This window comes from Trachurus trachurus, assembly GCF_905171665.1.
Source record: "Trachurus trachurus genome assembly, chromosome: 1".
In the NCBI taxonomy this organism is placed as follows: domain Eukaryota; kingdom Metazoa; phylum Chordata; class Actinopteri; order Carangiformes; family Carangidae; genus Trachurus; species Trachurus trachurus.
This window is the reverse complement of record NC_139891.1, coordinates 8,085,272-8,107,154: the sequence shown is the minus strand read 5'-3', so window position 1 is coordinate 8,107,154 and position 21,883 is coordinate 8,085,272. Positions and strand designations below refer to the sequence as shown.

Below are 21,883 nucleotides of genomic sequence, written 5' to 3'. Positions count from 1 at the left end.
GATTATTACCAGAATGAGCCGGGCAGCGGTCGGAGATGATATCATCAGGTCAGAGGTTAGTAGGTCAACCTACAGACCCCGGATGTTGATAACAGTTAACCCCGGACTACAACAACACAACAAAATATTGGTGAATGAAAGAGTTTCGCGGCAGATAATGTGTTATTTAGAGGCTGCATTGCGTGGCCCGTGTACTCGCATTATACGGATATACGCGGCTCTCGGCTGGAGCTAATTTCGTCAGAAGGACTCGTAATGACACCAAAGTTATCTGGGTGAGTAAATGATCGTATTTTATGCTAGAAATAAGGTCCAGATTGTAAAAAATGGTAATTATCCTTTAACTCCCATTGTACGTGATTACATAAAGACTGTCAACGCTCTAGTTTACATGAGGCCTCTTGGTTTCAGCTTCTTGCCCACAAACAGGTTTGGTGGTTTCCATCCAGTACTATAGAGTCCCCTGTCACTCCAGCGGTTGTTAGGCCCCGCCCTCTGCTGTGTGACGGTGAAACTGGTCACTGTTTGATGTGACAAACACCAATTAGCATCCATCTGCTACACCAGGTATCCTTACAGCATCACATTGTGATGTAAAGAGATAAACAACCACTCTCTCTCTCTCACACTCACACCTGTGGGCAGGTTGGAGTCACCAGTTCACCCAGTGCGCATGTCTTTGGACTGACTGGACTACTGAACTTACACTGCAGGCATCTGGTGTTAGCCGATACACAAGTTCAGGTATCAGGAAGGAGAAGAAAAATGGTATCAGATGAGAATTCACACGTCATGTCTGTATAAGACTATATGCATCATATCTTGCACACTTTCCTTTTATCTTGCCTGTGTCTTGAACAAGGTTTTCCAAATGCTCTTTTTTATGGTGTTTTTCAGGTGAGAACGTTTCTGTAGCCTGGCTCTGGATAAGTGAGTGGGAGCATGTACTCGTGTATGAGTGTGCGTGTGTGTCCGAGCTGATTCCAGGCTCCAAGTCATTTGAATATGAGAACGTAGGCCAGCATTCCACCAATGAAAACTTTCCTCTTTGTGTAAGAGAATCCTCTCTCCCCAGGCCTAAGGAAAAACAACTGTGAAAGAAAGAGGGGGGGGGGGGGTATAAGACAGCAAGGTGTCAAAGAAAGATGGGACTGGAAATGAGAGGACTGACTAGAGTAGACTAGCACCTGTCCGCGCCGGTGAAGTCAGCTGAAATTACAACTTCATTAAAAGCCTAATTTAGGTGAGTTAGTGACGACAGGGAACGATTGGCTGAATTTGCACAAATGTGAGCGTGTGCGATGGCTGCATGTGTGTGTGCGTGCGTGTGTGCACACTTTCGGGGGCAGAGAGACCTGAGCATTGGCCAACACTCCCCACCACCGCTGCTGCTGCTGCTGCTGCTGCTGCTGCTGCTGCTACGCAACAAAGCATCATTAAGCCTCCATCCAAAACCACCTCTGGTTTCAGGAGCGTGTGGAACGAGCTAACTTCGGCGACAGTATAGGTGCACATGCGAGCTGTAACTATGGGATGGATACCAGGATAAAGAGTGGAGGGGGAGACAGAAGGAGAGGAAGAGGAGATGGAGAGTGGTCTTGTGCTGGCAGACTAAGTGGCTGCAGCCCACATAATGTAATCTGGGCTTCCTAGAAGTACTGCACACTTGTCAAGGCTAAGGTCAAATGCCTGACATTATCAAGACACAACAAAGACACAGCTATCAGTTGCTATACTGTAAGGTTCTATCAGCTGTGCCTGCACCGCGGGCGTGCGTGCGCGTCTCCTGGGCGTGTGTGTGTGCGTGCGTGCACATGCCCGCATGTCCGTGTGTTTAAGTACTCGAAGGGGATTATTTTGATCCCGCGCTCGGTGTGATAGGGAAATTACGCAATGGTGTCTATGTAATAGTGACGTATGTAACCCTCAACAGCTGCTGCACACACACACACACACACACACACACACGGGGAGGCACATATAGCTTATTTTTTTTAAATCCTCTGCAAAAGTTATAATCCAACCTGCAATTAATATGTGACATATCCGACAAGTATGACGCTTCCTCACACTCAGCTGACGTTTTACATTGTTTGGAGCAGGTGATAGAGGTACATTCAAGTTTATGATAATTATATCCATAGGTGATGATATATGATATGAAGACACATATACATGCAAACAAACAACAAAATACAACAGAATAATCAGAAAATGTAATAACATAATATGTTTTGCTTTGTTTTTTTGTTTTTGTTCCCTATTTTGTTTGGTAGTTGTTTTTTTTATGTTATAAAATCTTAAAAGGGACATTGTGTAACTTTTTATCTATTCACGAAAATTCGATTATTTCGTTCAAAAGTCTGTTTTTCATTAATCAGTAATCCCCCCATCAACAAACTGAAGTGTTCCTTTCAGCTCTGAATTAGCCGTTCATATCATTCATATCTCCATGGAGCGGGTAAGCTCGGTGCTGGCTGCCATGTGGTGTCGCCATGTTTTTACGTTCAGTGGCAGCGTGACGGTAGGAAACCACGGAAACTCAGCGGAGACACCGGAGCTGTCGGCTCAGGTCGAGGTGGCATCTGTGAAAAGTCACCGCGGTAACGCAGTGAGGAGGAATGGAGCATTACACTGATGCTGCATTCACGTGCAGTCGGACAGATGGCCGTCGGTAACGTGTAATTTTAGTCACAGAAGTCGAGAGAAAGCCGGTAAAACGTGGGTCAGGTAAATAATACGACATCGCAAATAAACAAATATTGTTTTGCCTCATGCTGACGGACCACTTGTTTACATATAGGCTTGTTTATGCCGTTACGTTCAGCGGCTGTCGTCCGTCTTCCCAATTTCACGTGCAGCATGAAAAATACGATTGAGTTGCTTGCGATATACAACCGCAACGCTAGATGGGAGTAATTCCTACACAATGTACCTTTAAAAAATGTAAAAAATAAAATTAAAATAAAAAAAGAAGACACATACATGGATCAAAACTGATGCTGCGTAAGCAATATCACCACAGGGTTTCCGCTACATGTAATTGATCATGGCGCACCGCCACGGCAAAATAAAAGCCGCCACACCTTCAGAATGATGATTTTTTTTTTTTTTTTTTATGTTAAAACAATGTAAAGCAGGTTTTCCACTAGAGGTTGCACAGACTAGTCCCCTGCTCCACAATGACGTTTTGAGCTTGACGTCGACTAGTCGCTGATCATGTAACAGTAGGCTACAAGAGTAGCGGCTTGAAACAACAGCTGAGTGCGCTGAATGAAAAAAATACGAGCGCAGTCAAGCTGGATAGAACGAGCGCGTACCAGACAGGAAGTCGGGCACAGAAAAGGCGAGAGAATCCGGTCAAATTTCAAAATAAAATAAATGATGATTAAGTTTGCTGTCCGTCTATAAATATTTGTCAGTTGCGTCTGCACACAGACACACATCCATAGGCTACATACAGCGCTAGAGACAGACCTGTGTGTGTGGAAAACCGAGTAGCTACAGACAGGTCGATGTTTGACCGGCGCGGAGAGAGAGAGCAGGAGAAACTGCCGCTTCCGCGGGCAGTGTGTCCGGGCTGCCGGCAATTAAAAAAAACAACAAAAAAAACTCCGCTCATATCGACAGCTTTACATCGCGCACAACAACAACAGCAGCAACCAACCAGGAAAAACAAAAACTGTGAGTGAAACTGTGACTGAGCAGGACTGTGATGGTGACGAGGCCTGTGTGTCGTTTTCCTCCCTAATTGTTTAATGAACAGTAGCTACAGTATTTTCTTTTGCACCTGTAGGCTATATGTTACAAAAAAACAAACTGATTTACAGCTTGTTGTTTATAAAGCTGCTGTTCTGTGGACTAATTTCTGTGCATGAGCTGTCAGTCAGTAAAACAGATTGTTGCAGAGCATTTCCCTCCTCCTGGGATTTTAGTTATGATGGGAAAAATATGAATGATGTCATCAGCGACTAGTCGACGATCCGGTCGATCAGCCCACCCTCGCCGCCACTCTTTAAAAAAATCCTGGCGGAAACACTGCACCATTAGTAGTATGTGCATCTATATCCCTTCACCTCAGACTCTCACACACACACCACTCTTCCTACTCCTGCCATTTCTCTACCCCTCTCCTGTCCTTAAGAGACCCCCCCCCCATCCCTCCATTGTAAAAGCCTCTGTCTTTGTTTCTTTTTCTCAGTCACTCTCTCCATACCTCTCCTGTTCTGCCACTCTTATGTTGCTCTGAAGTGGTGGAAAGAGGGAGGGAGAGAGAGATACAGATAGTGGGAGAGGGGGGGCATGAAGATAGAAAACGAGAGGGAGGGGGAGTATGTGGGGGAGGGTAGCACTGCAATCTCTGGCAGAGATGGCTGTGACGCACTATTACACACACGCACACGCACACACACACACACACACACATACACACACACAGGGTGCCGTGGCATTCAGAGAAGCGGAGTGTGTGGAGGAGATGAGGAGATAACAGAGCAGCTTGTCTGGTCCCGCCCCCTCTACCTTCAAGTCAAACCTGGATGTGGACGGGGAACAGGAAGGAAGCCAGACTGAAGACGTTGTGATTTGGTATGTGAGAAGACAGTTAGGAAGACACACACACACACACACATACACACTAGGTTAAAAGAGACTAAGATTAAGAAACGGCTTTCAAACGGATTCCCTGAGTCAGATACACACACACACACACACATATACATACACACAGTGTTTCCTGTCCCCTGCCTGTAACTGCGGGTGGGGACGGGTAGAAACAGGAAGGAAGTCCAATCTGAACTTCCTCCTGCAGTCAGACACACCCCAACGACACAGCATGGCATGTTATCTTTCTGCCTCACGCCCCGACATGCACGCCGCCGCCGCCGCCTCCCCCACTTCCCCCCGACCGGCTCCTTACCGATGGTGCGACGGAGCTCCTCACACTGGCTGATGTGCGGGAGTTTCAGCATCTCCTTCCATTTCTTGCTGCGACCGTTCCTCTTCCCTCCTCCACCTGAGAGAGACACACATCAGATTTACATCAGAACATGAAGCCACTGATTTAGTTCAGAACTGCACTTGGGCTTCAAAAACCACATCCATCTCAGTGGCTATTCCAACACCAGAACAAGAAGACCCCCAGCCAAGTGTGTGTGTGTGTGTGTGTGTGAGCATGTGTGTGTGTGTGTGTGCATGTGTGTGAGCGTGAGCATAAGCATGTTGACCTTGCAGTAACCACAGGCAGGGACAGCTGGTTCATCCCGCCAGTCGCCTCTATGCATCATGACAGAGCATGTGGTGAAGAATGTTGACAGCCTCAAAGATCATTGGACACACACACACACACAGAGTGGGCTCTTTTCCCCGAAGCTCAGTCAAACATTAGCCAAACATAACTTTATGGGTTATCTCCTACACACTCACAAACATACACACACACTGATGCGAGGGCAGTCCTCCTGGCAGATCAGATGACCCTGATGTGAGGGGGGTGAACGACCTCTAGGCCCAACCGGGCTCTTCAGAGGACCGAGTGGGGGGGGGGGCACTCTGTATTTTACTTAAGTGCACATTCCAACAGCAGCGAGTGTGAGTGAGTGAGTTTGGAGACGTGGTCTCATCAGGGGTGAAGTGAGGTATTTAATCCCTGAGGCAGACGGAGTACTGAAGCTGAAGGAATCAGTTCTCTGACGAGCAGCGCCTTTGATTTGCTAACTAGCACTTTTACACACACACACAGTAGACACAGAAAAGAAGAACTGATGTACTATCTGGGGTCATGTGTGTGTGTGAAAGCAATAAGGAACCAACACAATGACCATCGGTGATTGCAAATGAAAGGTTTTTGTGGTTTTAGTTGTATTGATAAAACAGGACTGTATTTCAGATTCAGATTCAGATATTTTATTCATGTACTTCAGAAAGAAAAATATGTTACACATGAACAGTTGCAACAGATGTACATGAAAAGTAACAAAAAAGTGCTTATAAATAGGGGACCCAATAATCCTTTGGCCCAATAAGTTCAACTGTCATTTCAGCTTTAAAAAGCTATAAAAAGGACAGGAATTTGACATTGTTTACTAAATGATTAACCTGAAAGATTTATTATTTATTCAATAAAAGACTAGGTCAAGACGACCTCGTATGTGGCCGAGTCGCAGCGTCGTCTGACAAACACACCACATACATGAAGGACACAGAGGGAGCTGTGTTTACTTCTAGACTATCACAGAGAGAGACAGGCTAGGACAGGCCCCTGTCTTCATTTCAGCCATGGTGATGGGAATACTGGACATGGGGGAGAGGGAGAACATGCTGACCGATATGGGATAAAGGGATAGTTCAACACTTTGGCAAATTGGCCCATTGTCGGTGCGAGCTATTTTAAGAACAGCAGAGCAGAGCCACGAGCTGCTCAGAGCTACGCTAGGGAGGGTAATGGGATTTCTTGGTTTACCTCATCAAACTCCATGGACAAGTTGTGACCTGCACATTCACCACACTATGAGATAATAACGTAACGTTATGGGACAGAGACACAAATGCAGAGACAGCTTGCCGAAAAACTGCTCCCGACGGGAACGCACATCAGCGTTTTGCATGAATTTACCTCGAAAACAAGTCTGTCTTGTAACGTTCTGTTATTAGGGCCACGGGGCAAGCGCACCGGGCACTGGCCCGCTATGAAATAGCTGCAGGGACCAGTGCCCGGGGCAAAGCTGTGGCCCTCTCATAATGTCACAGAGGAAATTGTCTAGTTATCTCTGCAGGTCACAACTTGTCCACCAGAGCATTTTGGAGTTGTTGGATTGTGTATGAGTTTGATGAGGGAAACCAAGAAATCCCATTAGCATCTGTAGCATAGCTCTGAGCAGATCGCAGCTCTGCCCCGCCGTTCTAAAAATTGCTTGCAAGGTAACGAACCTACTCCTAAGTATAGGAATTATGGCAATGGGCCAATTTGCCAAAAATTTTGAACTATCCCTTTAATCAGCAGTAATGGAGCCGAGGCTCAGTGTACACAGAAATAAGATCAGAAACAAAAAGGTGAATGAAATTAAAGTGTTTCCCTGCAGTTCCGACCCAGCCGGAAAACAGAATGGCTCAGGAAAAAGTGGTCATTCAGTCAGTCAGTAACATTCACTGTCATAGGGCCGGTCCTGCTCATACCATCCAGCCAAAAAAAATCTGGTGTGGAGCATCCCAATAGGTGCCTCTATCCTGAGTGCAATAGTAGTAGTGTCTGTTCGTTCCATGTTAAATCCCTCTGTCTGCCCTCAGTGTCTACACTCTAAAAAAAATCACCAATCTGTACACTTTCTTAGAATGTATTTGGTATTTTCAATCATAAATTAAAGGTGAATTGCATTATTATTACTAAACTCTTTATTTGTGTACAAAAAAAAAACTCTCACAGAAACGCATAAATCCACCACAGATGAGTTCACATTGAAGAACAGTGTGAAAAACACATAATCTGAGGCTGTGTATTGTTTGATTGTTTGAAAATCAGAGACAGAACAAAATGCACACACACACAAAAAAAGCACCACTACAGCTTTGGCCCCAGATGACCCAGCATCACCGTCAGCCCGTTTAAAGCTGTTTTACGTAACCCAAGTCCTCTCCTTCACTGCTGACGAAACCCACTGCTGTTATTTCTCAAAGGAGACACAGAGTGCTGATCGGCGCCGTCGACGGACGGAGTATTCGTCTTTTACAACCACCTGAAAAACTAGACGGTTCACTAGACGGGGTCATTCTGTTACTCGAGTGTCTGCCCTAAAAACTGAAACAAAAACCAAGTGGAAAATTTAAACATGTTTTCTACATAACTGCCATGATTTAAGAGACCAAGGTGAATTTTAGATTGGCTTTATTATGAATAACCTATAATTATTAATCACTGATTGGCTAGAACTCACAGGCTTCCGGTCTTGTGCTTCAGGCCCAAAGCCTGTGAGTGCTAGCCAGCATCTTTGCGCGAGCTCAACAAGTCTCTGCAAGTGTAACTAAACTCTCTCAGGCTCAACAAGCCGATCACAGATAAACTCAGCTGTCAGGTTTATTCATAACTGTTTTCAACCTTAAAGGTAGAGTCTGAAGGTTTGTTCGTTGCAGTTTGTAAACAAAACATTCAGATGGGCCTCTCCTCTCAGGCTCAACTGTGCAGCCTCCTGCCCCTGACAGCAGCAGCAGCAGCAGTTGTCAGGGCTGCAAAGAAAAGGAAATACAGTCCGAATGAAGTGCTGAAGCGGCGGCCAATATTCGTCCGTCACCGACAACTGAAGCCTCGAGTGTTATGCTGCAACGAGTGGGAGGGCCGTTGTTGTGAGCTGAGAAGCGATTGCTAGCCGCCAATGCTAGCGGAAGTTAGCATTAAGATAGCGGGTGTTGGCATGGTGGATAGCATCCGACACTTGCACTTGCTAGCATCCAGGACAGCTAGCAGCCCTCCTACTCTGCTGCACAAAGCATCACCTGAGCTCTGTCTTTGGCTGGAGAGAAAACACAGACTCTCCACCCAGACGCCCATGCACAACAAAACAAAAGACCAAAACACAGGCGGGGGTAGGGGGCTCTGCAGACACAGTCGGCACCACACAGGACTAGAAGCCCAAAGGTGATGATTAAGATGGATTTTATTTGTATAAGTAGGCCTATAGCATTTATTTTTTTAGCAAAAAAAACCCCAGACTCAACCTCTAAGCCTTAAAAAAAAGGCCCGCAGTGTGAAGCCAATCAAATGTGTGAGTTTCACAGCCATGCCATGCCAATGCGCTGTGCCTAACTTTTGTCATAACGCCATCAGCCATATTAATGCTTGTAGGAGCCAAAATATGTTTTTGCTTTTGTTGTATTGTATTGGCTCCACCCATTAGGTTATTGTGTTAATAGAGGGCTATTTTTCCTCTTTTCTTTTACCTGTTCTTGGTGACAGGAGTGTGGACAAGTTAGTAGAGTGCTGGTATTTTTTGTTGACTGTCGTTGTCATCATTGTTTTTTTCTATCTTTATTGAATCACACCACTTTTTGAGATCCCTTTTTTGCAATAGCTGCCTGTTGGTCTTTTTGATTTTTGTTTCAATAAACGCACTTAAACTGAACATGGACTTCGTTATGGATTTGCGTGGACGCGTCATGAAGATGAGTTCACTAACTCCCTCAATCAGCAGCATTATGTTTTAAAGATATAGTCAATATACTGCTAATAAAGCTTCAAACTTGAAAGAAAAGTACCAACTCTAAGCAGGCTTTCGATGCCAAGACTTTTAAATGGTATGATTCAAGTGAGAGAGGCACGCACACACACATGTGGTTTCAGAGTCAGCTGATTCACACACATCGCCGCTCTTCCCATGAATTGTGTGTTTTCAAAGACAGAGTAAACAGACCTGCCTGATGAGCTTCAGTCGACCATATAGACTGTGGCAGTTTGAGGGGGCAAGGGGGGAAATCCTCTGCCCCCTCCCCTGTGAGTTCACAAGACACCAGCTGGCCCGGCAGTGACATGCGACAGCTTCAACGCAAACACACACTGTAGGTCAACCACCTGCAAAACACGACCCCGCACACTGTACGTACAGTGCGCACGCTGGAACATCCTCATCCCTTTCCTACTGGAACATGTCGTGTTTTTTTTTTTCCTATAAATACTTGCCCCTCGTGCGTTGTGCAGGTGAACAAAACCCACCAGAATGTGAACAGGAGGAAACACACACACACACACACGTGAAAAAAAGGAGGCTCATTTCAACTGTGTCACACCTCACAGGAGCAACATGAGCAGCTACATGTTGATGCCGTGTTGACACTGCTCATACGATCCCACTGGTCTAACGCCATCAACGTTGACAGGCATGTTGACAAACCTGTTGTTGGGCTGCAGGGCATGTACATGTATACACACACACACACACACACACACACACACACATAAACACACACAAAAAAATGTTCCCTCTTCAGAAAAGGAAAGAAAAGAGGAGCAAAGATAAACGTTGGATTTAAATGTTGAATCACACACACACCATGTGATGAGAGCCAGTTGCACCTGGCTGGTCATTTTTGCAGTGGAACTCTTCTCACACAGTTGAGCCAAAAACAGAGAATGACTGATGAACACAGTCAAACCAGCTCAACAGAGAGGAACAAACCGTCAGAGATAAACCTCTTCCTTGTCGGGACCTGATATTATGAAAAGGAAATTTAAGTATAAGCACCAGCAAAGGGAAAGTACGTGTGTTGAAAAGATATGAGGAAATGTTACCTAAACCTGAGGTTAGATGGAGAGAAAAAAGAGAGGAGGAAAGAAAAAGAGGAGGAAGATACTGACAAAAAAAGAAGAAGAACAAAGATTTTAATAGCAAGCTGTGGAAGAGCTCGTCTGCCTGTGTGTGTGTGTATATAATGTGTGTGCGCGCGTGCATACGCCTGTCAGTGCCGGCTGGGCCACCCCACCCTGTTTAATGTCACTCTGACGTCAAAGCCATGTGTGCCGGCCCTTAATGCAGACAGGATGGAGCGAGTATTTATTTTACTTTGGTTCTCCCCTCCGAGCGGACGGGGCCCTCCATAAACACCGACTTCAGAGCAGTTTCGCTCATTCATGGCCCGGCCGCAGCCAACGCTGAGATCATCGTGCGGGATCTCTGGAGTGGACTGGGGGTCTGCGCATGAGCGGTGGCCACGACGACGACGAGGAGATTCAATAAGTTGGAACATGTTGAAGACAGACTGGATGTCAAAAAACATGCAGAAGTGCCGTCCGGACTACGAGGATGCACATTCCTTTCCTTAAAAGATTTATGGACAGCGGGGTCATCCTGGTCACGCAGCTCAGTCAGATGTGAAACATGTTACCAACATCATGACTCACGGCATCTGTTGCCTCACATCATCCCCTTCTCCATTTCCCTACTCTTCCTGTCACTTGCTACTGTCAACTATCTGACAAAAGGCAAACACCACACACACAAAAAAAAGACCATAAAGACTGACGGACAGCTTCGTCCACAGACGGACGACCCCTACGTTGCTCGCAGCTCCTTTTAAACAGCTTCATGGAAGCAAAATCTTCCCCCGTTGTCCATCAATCAAGCCTTCATTTTATAAAAGGCGACACACGATGCCAAGAAGCATCAGTGACAACCTGATGGAGGATTGGTGTCAGAGCTTCACTTCTCTTTAATCTGATTCCTGCACTATTTTAAAGTAGGCGGGTCTGGTCTACACCATCAGCCGTGATATTTTCATTTTATTTCATTTGTTCATTCCAATCCTGGGATTGGAAAGGAGCAGGATGAAGAGAACTTATAACACCTGCTCCTTTCTTAAAACAAAAAAAGATGAAAAGCCACTGTAATGAACTGGTTCAGAGCCAAGCCAACAATATAGGCTACAAATCAAAAATCAATAACTATTCCTTTTTGTTACATGTTTTTAAACAATTTCCCTATTCTTTTTGCTTATACATCCTCTTCAACTGGAAAATATTTGTACATTTTTCTTTCAACTGTTGAGGAATTCCATGTTTTGACACGCCACAGAAATACACATTTGTTTTAACTTAGTCTTTGCATTTTGGTGCTTGGTGGTTGTCATCCTGTGAAACCGATACATATAATTTCTGCAAATGTGCAGGTAAAAGTCCACTTTTTGTTCTGTGCACAACCAACAGCGTATTTACTGTGTGTGCCAGTTGCATTTTGTTGTTTTCTCCATTTCCCATGTGTAAGAAACAAGAGCAGCACAGAGAGAGACAGAGAGTATTTTTACACAGCCTTTGTTCCTATGTATCCGTCTGGGTTGAGCTACAACCGCATTAATGGATGTACATTCATGAGGCTCCTCTGCCCCCCCCTCCCCTTTGATTGGCTGCACTTTTCACATGCTCTTAATGCTCCTGCAGGACAAACACAGTCTGACGCCATCCTAAAATATGCTGCTCTGCCTTCCCTCCCTCTTTCGTCTCAAGTGGAAGAAGGGAGTCAGACTGGAGGTCACATACAGTAGACAGTGGAGGTATCATCTCCCCCCCCCCCCCCCCCCCCAACACACACACACACGTCTCAATATATCAGAGTTCATGCAGCTTCCACCAAGTCACTTCATAGTAATACATTTTTAATGTCAGTTCAAACAGAGTTCACGGCTCTTTTCTCCATTCAGAAGGTAAAATAAATATTCTGTCTTTTTTAGCTAGATTCAGGTTATATCATATCACAGCTGATAAGTCACAAGAAATAGCAGTAGTAATACAGATATATCTTACATGTTATTATTACAAAAACGTGTCCACCAGAGAGCACTGGCATAAGTACATTAGTATTTTTGACTGCAACAAGTAAATGGGGTCACGTTAGACTATTTTTAGTGCAGTTTCTATTGTTTACATATTTTATACCAAATGAAACATTAGATATGAAACATTCCGTCTTCCAGTTATTTATAAAAGAAAACTAAGTTTGGTCATGGGTATGTTACAGGAAACTATGTATTAGGGTAATTACCAAAATAAATCAACAAGATTGTTTCAGTAAGTTGTCTTTAAATTCCTGTAGAACTGATATTTGGACAAACAATTAAGTCGTTCCACAGAAAATAGATTAGTAGCGATCTTAAATTAAAATCATTGTTTCAGCCTCTTTAACCACAGTGGCTCCAATAAGATGTTTTAAATTGTGATGGACTGCTTTCACATCTTAGTGCCACTGTGCCAGTGCCAATATGAAGGACTAGAATTAATAATTAATTAATAAAAAAAAATAAAAAAAAAAAAACACTTGGAAAGAGAAACAGCATCACTGGCAACTTCTTTTTTACTGTGATTCCCAGCTTCTTCAGATGTGATGCGAGAACACGGAGCAGTGCAGCGTCTTCGCAACCCTGTCTTTATTTTGCATCGCCATATGGGAGAAGCTGCTGAACACATGTCACACGCTGACACACGGAAAAAATACAGCCAGCGCGTGTGACGACGACGACGACGACAGGCCTACCGTGGCAGGCAGGCAGTCAGGATTTACTGTACATCATTGCACAATATGCCTGGGGATGTTCAGCTACACACTTAGACGGAGCGAGCGGACGGTTTGATTCCTAGAGGGCTGAAAGCAGAGGTCAAAGGTCAGGGTCAGGTCCATGCTTCTTCCCCTGGCCGTGAAAACGGTAAAAAGCCGCATGTTCATCTCAGTAACTACATTTTGGCACTGGCAGTAGTTTTTCCGACATTCAAAACACTGATAACTCTGTTTACTAAGATATTTTTGGCCGGGGTAATCGTACCCTGAATATTTGGTACCAGCCCATGCCTCGCCTGATTTGACCCCCCACCCCCACCCCTTGCCGTGGCGATATAGGTGGAGGATCGGACTGGACGGCTTTGCGGTACTCTCCCAAAAACATCACTTAAATGGTAGGAAATGAGAGAGGGTCACGCATAGTTTAGGTCCATTGTAATACAAGCATGCACACGCACATGGAGCACAATGGAGCCCGGCCATGATAAATGAATGGCCGGTTGCTTTCCCAGTCCCCCCACTCCCCCCACCCATACAGTGTGTGATTGGCTGGAGTAGCCCCTGATAAGGAAAACATTAGCTGCGAGTATCTGTGTTGCCTATTCAAAGCAAAGGCCCAGTGTTTGCCTAAGGTAATCCGTCTGTATACTCGCACTGAAAGACACACATCAGCTGAGAGAGAGGGGAAGAAGAGAAACATGTGAATATCAGGCAGCGCCGCTCTCCTCTAATCCTCACCTCTCTCACATGCTCCCCCCTTCCCTTTTTTTTCCATCCTCTCCCGACTTCAGCTCCTTGCTCCCCTCCCCCATATAAACAGTTTTCTCCTCTTGTTATGCCTTCGTTAATTTTTTATGGCTGTGACTCTCCCCCCTTTCTCTCTCTCTCTCTCTCTCTGTCTTTCTCTCTTCCGTACAGCCCTGAGAGAAAAGGCCCCGAATCACGTGTGAAAAATGCGAAACAACATTACAACATCAGAGTAAATTCCTGGACACGACAACAACAAATGAGAAACGGTGAAGGGAGAAGTGGGGGGGGGGGTGCGGCGTTTCACATGAGCGGCGGGGACATGCACACAGCATGCTGCTCATTCCAGCTGCACGCCGTCGTGTTTTGCAAGACCTTTCCTTCCTCTGCCCCCCCCCCCCCCCCCCCCCCCCCGGCTCTGTGCGTTCGAGATATTCCATTAAATCTCGCCGAGACGTGCTTGAAAACTGACCCTTGTTTTCACAGCGTCTTACAGGAGGGGTGAGGGGTGGGGGGGGGCAGCAGGGAACATGGTGAGACTAAACTTGAGCGGGGTGCACGAGAGTTGAGGCCTGCAATAGCACAAGCTGAAAGGGTAATCATCTATATGTTATCAAGGGCCGTGTCTCTCTCAGATGAAGGGCCCACTGGTCAATTTCACGGCCGCACTGAAAGAACAGGAACACTGCACACACACACACAAAAAAAACCGCAGCCCTTGAGTGTGGAACACATCGCACATAATACGCCTTGAAGATTATCTTTGATAAGACACCTTCCAGCCATATTTGAAGGTAGGACCGACAAGGCCAGACGCCAAGAAGACAACGTTTTCCAGAGGTGAACTGATGAAACGTGAGCGACCCTTGACCTCCGCTGCACTTGCTGCTCGACCACGACTCCGCGCGGCCTCTAAAAAGTGGAGAAGAAACTAAATCTTTATTTGAACCATAAGTACACTCAATCGTACGCGCTGTTAAAATCAGGCTGACAGCTGGCTTCTCATAGGAAGAACGCCCATTTAACATTTAATAAGGCAGCTGGAACAACGTCCCTATGATGTTCACAAAGTGCCTCAAAAAGTGCCTCTTTATGGTCGGTCGGCTTGCCAAGAAATTGCGCTAATGAACATCCCAGTAGCCACCCGGGCTAAGCGTCGGTCGGCGCTAGTGCCCGTGCAGCGGAGGCGCGCGCGGCATAATACGCAACACTCTGAGTCTCATACTCCGCACAGCCCATTTGTGGGTGTCATAACTGTAAAACGAGTCCCACATCAAGAGACAGTCACAAAGCAACGTGTTTTATGAGGCTCAGCTGGAGGAAACACCCCAGAGTGATGACAACAAGTGTTAGCCCAGCTACGGCCACAAAACTAATAAAGCTACGCTGGCTAACGTCACAGGAAAAGCCTCACAAGTGGTCTGAGAGGACCTGCTGGCCTACAATTTGAAGCCTGCTAGAGAGAGGGGGGGGGGGTGGTGGGGGCTGACAGCACAGAGAGATTAGTGACAACAACGTTAGAGAGACACATCCACTTAAATCTGTAATGTTATTCTGCGAGAGAAGAATCAAAGCTTCCAACTTGTGAGGCTGATATGAGTCAGGGATAAGGAGGATTAAAGTTCTTGTGTTTGTCAGAGGAATCTGAGCACCGGACTGTCCACATTCCTTCTTATTTTATGAAGGCAGTAGGAATGATGACTGAAACACAGCAGAAAAAAACAAGATCTGGTGAAATCAGACTCCAGGGAAGAGACAAGAAAAGTAGTGAAACCCCCTTCGCGTCCGCCCTCCTCTTAACAGTTGGACCTGAAAATAAAGTATGTGTGGCATTGCAATATCTGGCCTACATATGTGCATTTCCCTGGTGTTTGTGTTGAACAATAACACAGCTGCACCGTTTGATCCTGTGTCTCTCGGCCCATTCGGACAATTTCACTGCTTTTTCGGTGAAGGCATTCACTCCTTAACAACTCGGACTACTACGGTACTACGGCGCTAGAGAGACCAAACTCATCGACAGCCTGCACATCACATCAGTAAAGAAAAACCTGTTGATCGTTTATCTGATCAAAATGATCATTTTTATTGTAGCCTTTTAAAAAAATTGTAATCATCTCAACACCTGCTATATCAATGACTCACAGCCTAATGCAACAACTAAACAAGGTAAATGTACTGTAGTCAACGTCTAACTGAAACAAACTGCAAATACACTGATACCAACTGATCCGACAGCGTGGATGTGTTCTGTTTAATGAAATCCCCTACACCCACATCTTCCTCTCCTGCCTTAATGGTGCAGCACATCACCCAAAACAAACCTGTGTGCCGATGCCTCAGTAGTTTAAACGATCCCCCCTCACAGACGCTCCACTGTCCCATTGAAAAATACCAGCTTTTTAACTTTTTATTCCAAATGTACCGCATTAATTAATGAGGGCCATCATGTGTCAGGCCTGACTAGAAAGATAAATAACTTATAAACAGACCTCCGATATCCACGAATGACAGGGGCCTTGACTTTGATTTCATTTAAGAATTTTTGAATTTCACTATGTTTTTTTATTTGTTTACAGCATCAGCGGGGGGATTGGGATTAGCATCCGTTAACTTTTCGAGGTCTGCGAGGGGGAAAATATGTCTCGTAAAAAAAAATTCCAGCGGCAACTCGGCACAGTGTGCTTCTCACTGAGATACAGTACAATTGGATGTTGAGCTACAAGAAACACATTGTTTGTATCAACAGTTGTTTCCCCTTTTTTTTATATAAACCATATTTTCATATGGAAGTGAGATCATATATGTATCCACGTACACACACATGTTGGTTATTAAAGAGCTCTGACAGATAAATGTAATAGAGGCAGGATATTTCAGAGCTGAGAAGTGAACATAATTCTTCCTCACAGACTTCACACCACCATCTGCTCCGCTGTGATAGGGTGCTCTGCCAACTCAGGTGCTGCACAGTACTGTAAACAGTGAAGTCTGCAGGACAAACTATGATAACACTGTTTCTAAATTATCTCAAGTGCTTTTAACTGCATTCAGCACTGCGACTTTTCTGTGAATATCAGCCAATATACGCCATATATATCATTTGCGGGTAAATATTGAACATGGGCACTTAACAGCATGAAAAGGGGGTTTAGACTCACAATGCAATTACTGATGAGATACTCCCGATGTTATACTGAATGAGACGTGAGGAAGCAAACTGCTATGTTGAAAATAACTCTTGCCTGAGCTTTTATATGCGCATAAACTGTGGGCTGCATGTCTGCCAAGAGATATCCTCTCGCTATTCTCACACTCACCATTTCAACATTTTTCTAATATGTTCCCAAGGGGAGCAGCAATAACTTCCTTCGACGTCACAATTGCACCTCATGCGACCATCTCCTTGAGCTTGAAAAAGCAGGAGGAAACATCTAAAAGAACATATACTGCAAAAACTCAAGTCAAAATGTCATTTCTAGTCAAACAAATCTTATTATGCTTAAAACAGGACTCATCACATTAAAAAAGTAGCTTGTTTTTAGACACCTTTTACTTCTTTCAAGCATATTTTCATTTGAAATAAGTAGAAAAATCTGATAGTGGAGCAAGTTTTTCTTCCATATTACAAGCACAGAATACTTTCACTGGCTGATTTTTCTACCTATTTCAAGTGAAGATTTGTTTGAAACAAGTGAGAATTATCTAAAAACAAGTTAATCTTTAGGTGATGAATCTTATTTTAAGTGAAAAGAGATTAGTTTTGACTAAGAATGAGACATTTCGACAAAAAATAAGAAATAGATTTTGAGTTTTTGCAGTGTAAATGTAGTGGTTTTCCTCTTCTACGTTGTGTACCATATGTATGCATGAAATTTACAGTAGGCATGGGTGGGGAGTGTTTGGGAGTATAGTGTCATCTCTAACCACTTCCCTTGACGTGTCATTTCAACTGTGGCGGACCGGGCACACCCTGTCATAACACTTCTCACTGGCCACCCAGTTTCACATCAACAGGTACGTATAACTGACTCACGAGTCAAGTTTTTGAGCATCTTGTAAGCAGACTCAACTGTTTTCTAGTCACTAAAGGGTGTGTGAGCCTACATCAAACGGTCCAATGTTAATCCGGAGATGCAGAAAGCTGCACGTCTGACATTAAAACGTACAGTCCTTGGTGCACAAAGCCTTCTTCCTAAGCGCTAAGCCGGGAAACTGTCCATCACTTCCCCTGTTTGCAGCGAGGTCAGAGAGTTACAGAACGACTGATTTTATGTCTTGCTCAAGGACACATCGGCGGGGGCAAACTCTTGCTGACTCAGCGAGTTGGACCCAGCTTCGTTCAACCTTCTGCGGCGGGCATAAGGTTTGATGCCGTGTAGCATGAGGGTAAGTGGAGAGAAACTCTGCTGACCTTAAAAATGCACAGGAGCCGCCTTCTCCATGGTTTTGTGGAATTAAAAGTGGGGTCCGTTCCACAGCTGGTGACACACCGCCAGCACTCACTGTCACCGACACATACTTGCACCGACACTGACATACACCGAGAGTTGAATTAAAATCCCCAAAATCTGGGAGCCATTGCCTGTTTTAATGTGTATGATAATTAAGATAGCAAATGATGTAGCAGGGAGAGAAAAACAACTCTGGCTGTGTACAGTAGACATGTATGATGGAGATGGTCAGCCATGGCCGGCCTGTCTCTCACTGTGCATATGCTGAAAATGAATCAAATGATTGCAACACATCTTGTGAAAGGGAACCTGATTTATCAACCGGCGTCTCTGCACAAATCTCATCCTGGAAGCCAAAGTCTATCGTTGCCGTTCGGAGCCACATATTAAAAAGGAGATACCAGGCTCCTTCCACTTTCTGGGCGGTTCATACGGTTAGATTTATCACTGGTGAAGGCCCTCCGGTGCTCCCGGTGATACAGAAACAGACAATGGGCACTGACAGGTATTGAGCCTGCGGATCCGATCAGTGTACAATAACCTCACGGGGGTAACACTCTTGACAATGCCCAGTACCATTTAATGATGATGCCTCGTATAAGGAGCAGCTGCTGCTTTGAAATGGATTCACTGCTGCTGTGAATAATCCATTTTCACAGCAGTGTTGGCGTTTAGTCTTGAACCGAAACGCAGACTGGATATAAGGCAAAAACCATGAGCATGGGAAGGCCTCTGCACAGGCACACTGAACCGAGACCCCCACACCACCACCACCATCCCCAGACTTTGCTGTCGAATAATACAGTACAATCCTCCTCTGGGACCACAGATCCTACTGCTTGGTGACCAGTCCGGCCAGAGGAGGGAAAAAAACACACACACACACACGAGTGGAAATCGTTGAGCTATACTGACACCTTTCCCCTCTCCTGGCTGCTGATACAGTGTTGCACACCCACCTTGCGCCCACTCACTGGCTACAAAGTATCGCCTCTCTCTGCTCTGCCATCTCCTGGAAAACAGATGGATATTGGCCTCTTTCCCACTGAGCAGACAGTGTTGCACACCCGGAGCTGGGCCGCCGGGGTACACGGAGGGCCATCCATCCCTCCCTCCCTCCACAATCCCTCTGAATCTTAACGCCAATAACTAAAACATTACCACCACAACCACCACCCACCACCCCCTCCATCCATGCAGCTCCCCAGTCAGCATCCACAACGCGATGCAGTGGCTTATTCCTGCGTCAGATTACACCACACGTCCACTCCAGCTCCCTAATTAGGCTTTAAACACACACAAACCTACAGTGACAGTTAAGAAGAGGCTGTACTCTGAGCCACACTGCGCAGCTAGATTTCGCTGTACACTCCACACCATGTCGTAGCAATACCGTTAAAGACACGTTATCCCATCGTAAAATTGTAAATATGCACAATACCACTGGTGCTGGTGAGATTTTTTTTTTTTTTTTTTTTTCCATTTTCTTTTCTTTCTTTTTTTTTGCTCGACCACCTCTAATGCAACGCTGCCGTCTAAGCGCGATGCTGCAAACACTCCCTGCCTGCGCTGCTCATCTCCAGCAGCCTCCCCGGGCCTTCTGTTAACCTGCCCCGGTGAATATGTGTGGTGGTGCTGGTAGTGTTGTTGTGTTGTTGTTGTTGTTGTTGAGTGTACAAGCAGCTCGTTTCTATGGAATAAGGAATATATACGGCGTTTGAGCCGGAGACAAAGCGCTGCGGTGCTGTGGGAGACAAGAGAAAGCATAAATCCCAAGGAGGACTGCCGACAGACAGCCCAGGCTCGTCCATGACCGTGTCGTTGAGGTGGGTGAGGAAAAATAACATTTCTTTTTTTTTTTTCTTGACTTACCTTCTCTCGCCTTCAGGAGAACCGTGTTGGCCACGATATTTTCAATCTCCATTGTCAGAATGTGAATCCCGAGCAGTCGCGATACATTTCACTCAGCGGAAAAAGACGGTTTTTTTTTCTGATCAAACGTGCCGACGACGGTGAGGCTGCTGCACGCGCACGGGGCGAACGCGGCACTGGCGCATAGTAGGTCTTTAATAGTGGTCGTCGTTCCTGTCCATTGCAAGATGTGTTTTTTTCCTTTATCAAAGCCTATACCTACGGAGCTGTGTGATTACGACGGGGCTCGTTAGCATTCACAGCCTGCCTCCCTTCCCTCTCTGCCTGCCTTCCTTCCTGCTTCGGCTCCCTCCTCCTCCTCCTCCTCCTCCGCCTCCTCTTCCTCCTCCTCCGCCTCCTCCTCCTTCTCCTCCTCGCCCCTCCTCTGCACAACGAAACCAGCGAGAGTAGGAGGGATCAATTTACAACCAGTGCAACCGCACACACACACATTCACACAAGTGTATTTCCACATACATCACATTTCCTGGCTATTTCCATGGTTATGCCATTTGTTGTTCGACAAAAACGTGATTATGGGTTGGGTTTTTTTGGTGTGTTTTTTTTTTTTTCTTTCAGGTTTTCCACAATATTGTCTTCAAGCACACATGTTAGAGTGAGAAACACCCAGAAATATATAATAGAGATATTTCCATTGAATCCACTTCAAAATGCTTTTTATTCAAATGTGAATGAACACACTAGTAAGGAGACATTTCCCCTAAATGGTTTTCTGCCATAGCCTACAGCTGTTCCGTGTGCTGTATTGCCAGGAAACATGAATGCCACTGGCCTCAGAGGCCTGATACAGACCTCTTATTGTGTGAACAATGGTGTGAGGGTTTTTAAGTTGCTGCATAATGCCGGGTGGTGCAGCCTGGAGAAAAGAGATAACACACTGGTTTTCTCCTCAGAAGGGCCACAGTGTGACCCAGCATTTCTACACCGGGTCTTCGTTCTACAGTAATGACACCAGAAGGCTTCCAGTGGGGTTGGGTGTCTTCAGAAGGAGAGCTGGCACACCCGTTCACATGCTGTGAAGGTTTTAGCCTAACATTTCATTCAATGTGAGAAATATTAAGTATTTTCACTTTGCATTCCACTGCCATGATCATAAAAATGTTTAAAAAAAAAAAAAGAGGCCAAAATGTGAACTGTAAAACTAGATTTCACCCTCACATGGTGAAGTTGCTGGATCAATCAACGTCATGTTATGTTGCTGCACCATTGGACATGAGCTTAAAGCAGGAGGAGGAAACACAACTTTTTCACACTGTTTTTATTAACATGCGTGACGTGTGTGTACAGATGTGAAAACAATAGGTGGTGGGTGTTTTTGTCTTCACACCATTGTTTACACCATTAATGTCTCTTAGACAAACAGGATACTGGTTTCAGAGGAGACACAACCAAGATGTCCACAATAACAATTAGTGATTATTATATAAAAATGGCAAAGAGACCCCCTGATCTGGGGACAGCTATACAAGTGAGAGCCATAGAACAACATCTGAGGCTTGTCTCTGAGGAAGAATCATGTGTTACTAAGGTTCTTACTTCATATTGTAACATACACTCACAGTGTAGTGTAACTTCTCAGTTAGGATCAAGTCTGTGGAGATTCCCAGAGAAAGAGATGACCTGTAAATCACACACTATTGTCTGTGTCCCCAAGCATGTACAGTAGTATGTTCAGTTGTCAATGCAGGGTTTGCATGTCTGAAACAAGTCACAATCATCGTCCAT

At 45.2% G+C, this 21,883-nt stretch overlaps 1 protein-coding gene across 1 annotated transcript in view; it reads right to left on the bottom strand.

The window, feature by feature from the left end:
* Positions 1-20,410, bottom strand: part of grk4 (G protein-coupled receptor kinase 4) — a 49,194-nt gene extending 28,784 nt beyond the window's left edge. Inside the window, exons 1-2 of the mRNA XM_083978652.1 lie at positions 20,099-20,410; positions 4,919-5,014 (exon numbers count right to left, since the gene is read on the bottom strand). Coding sequence (XP_083834778.1) covers positions 4,919-5,014; positions 20,099-20,150 — 148 coding nt within the window. The 5' untranslated portion in view covers positions 20,151-20,410. The remainder of the gene's footprint in view (positions 1-4,918; positions 5,015-20,098) is intronic.
* Between the last annotated feature and the right edge of the window lie 1,473 nt (positions 20,411-21,883).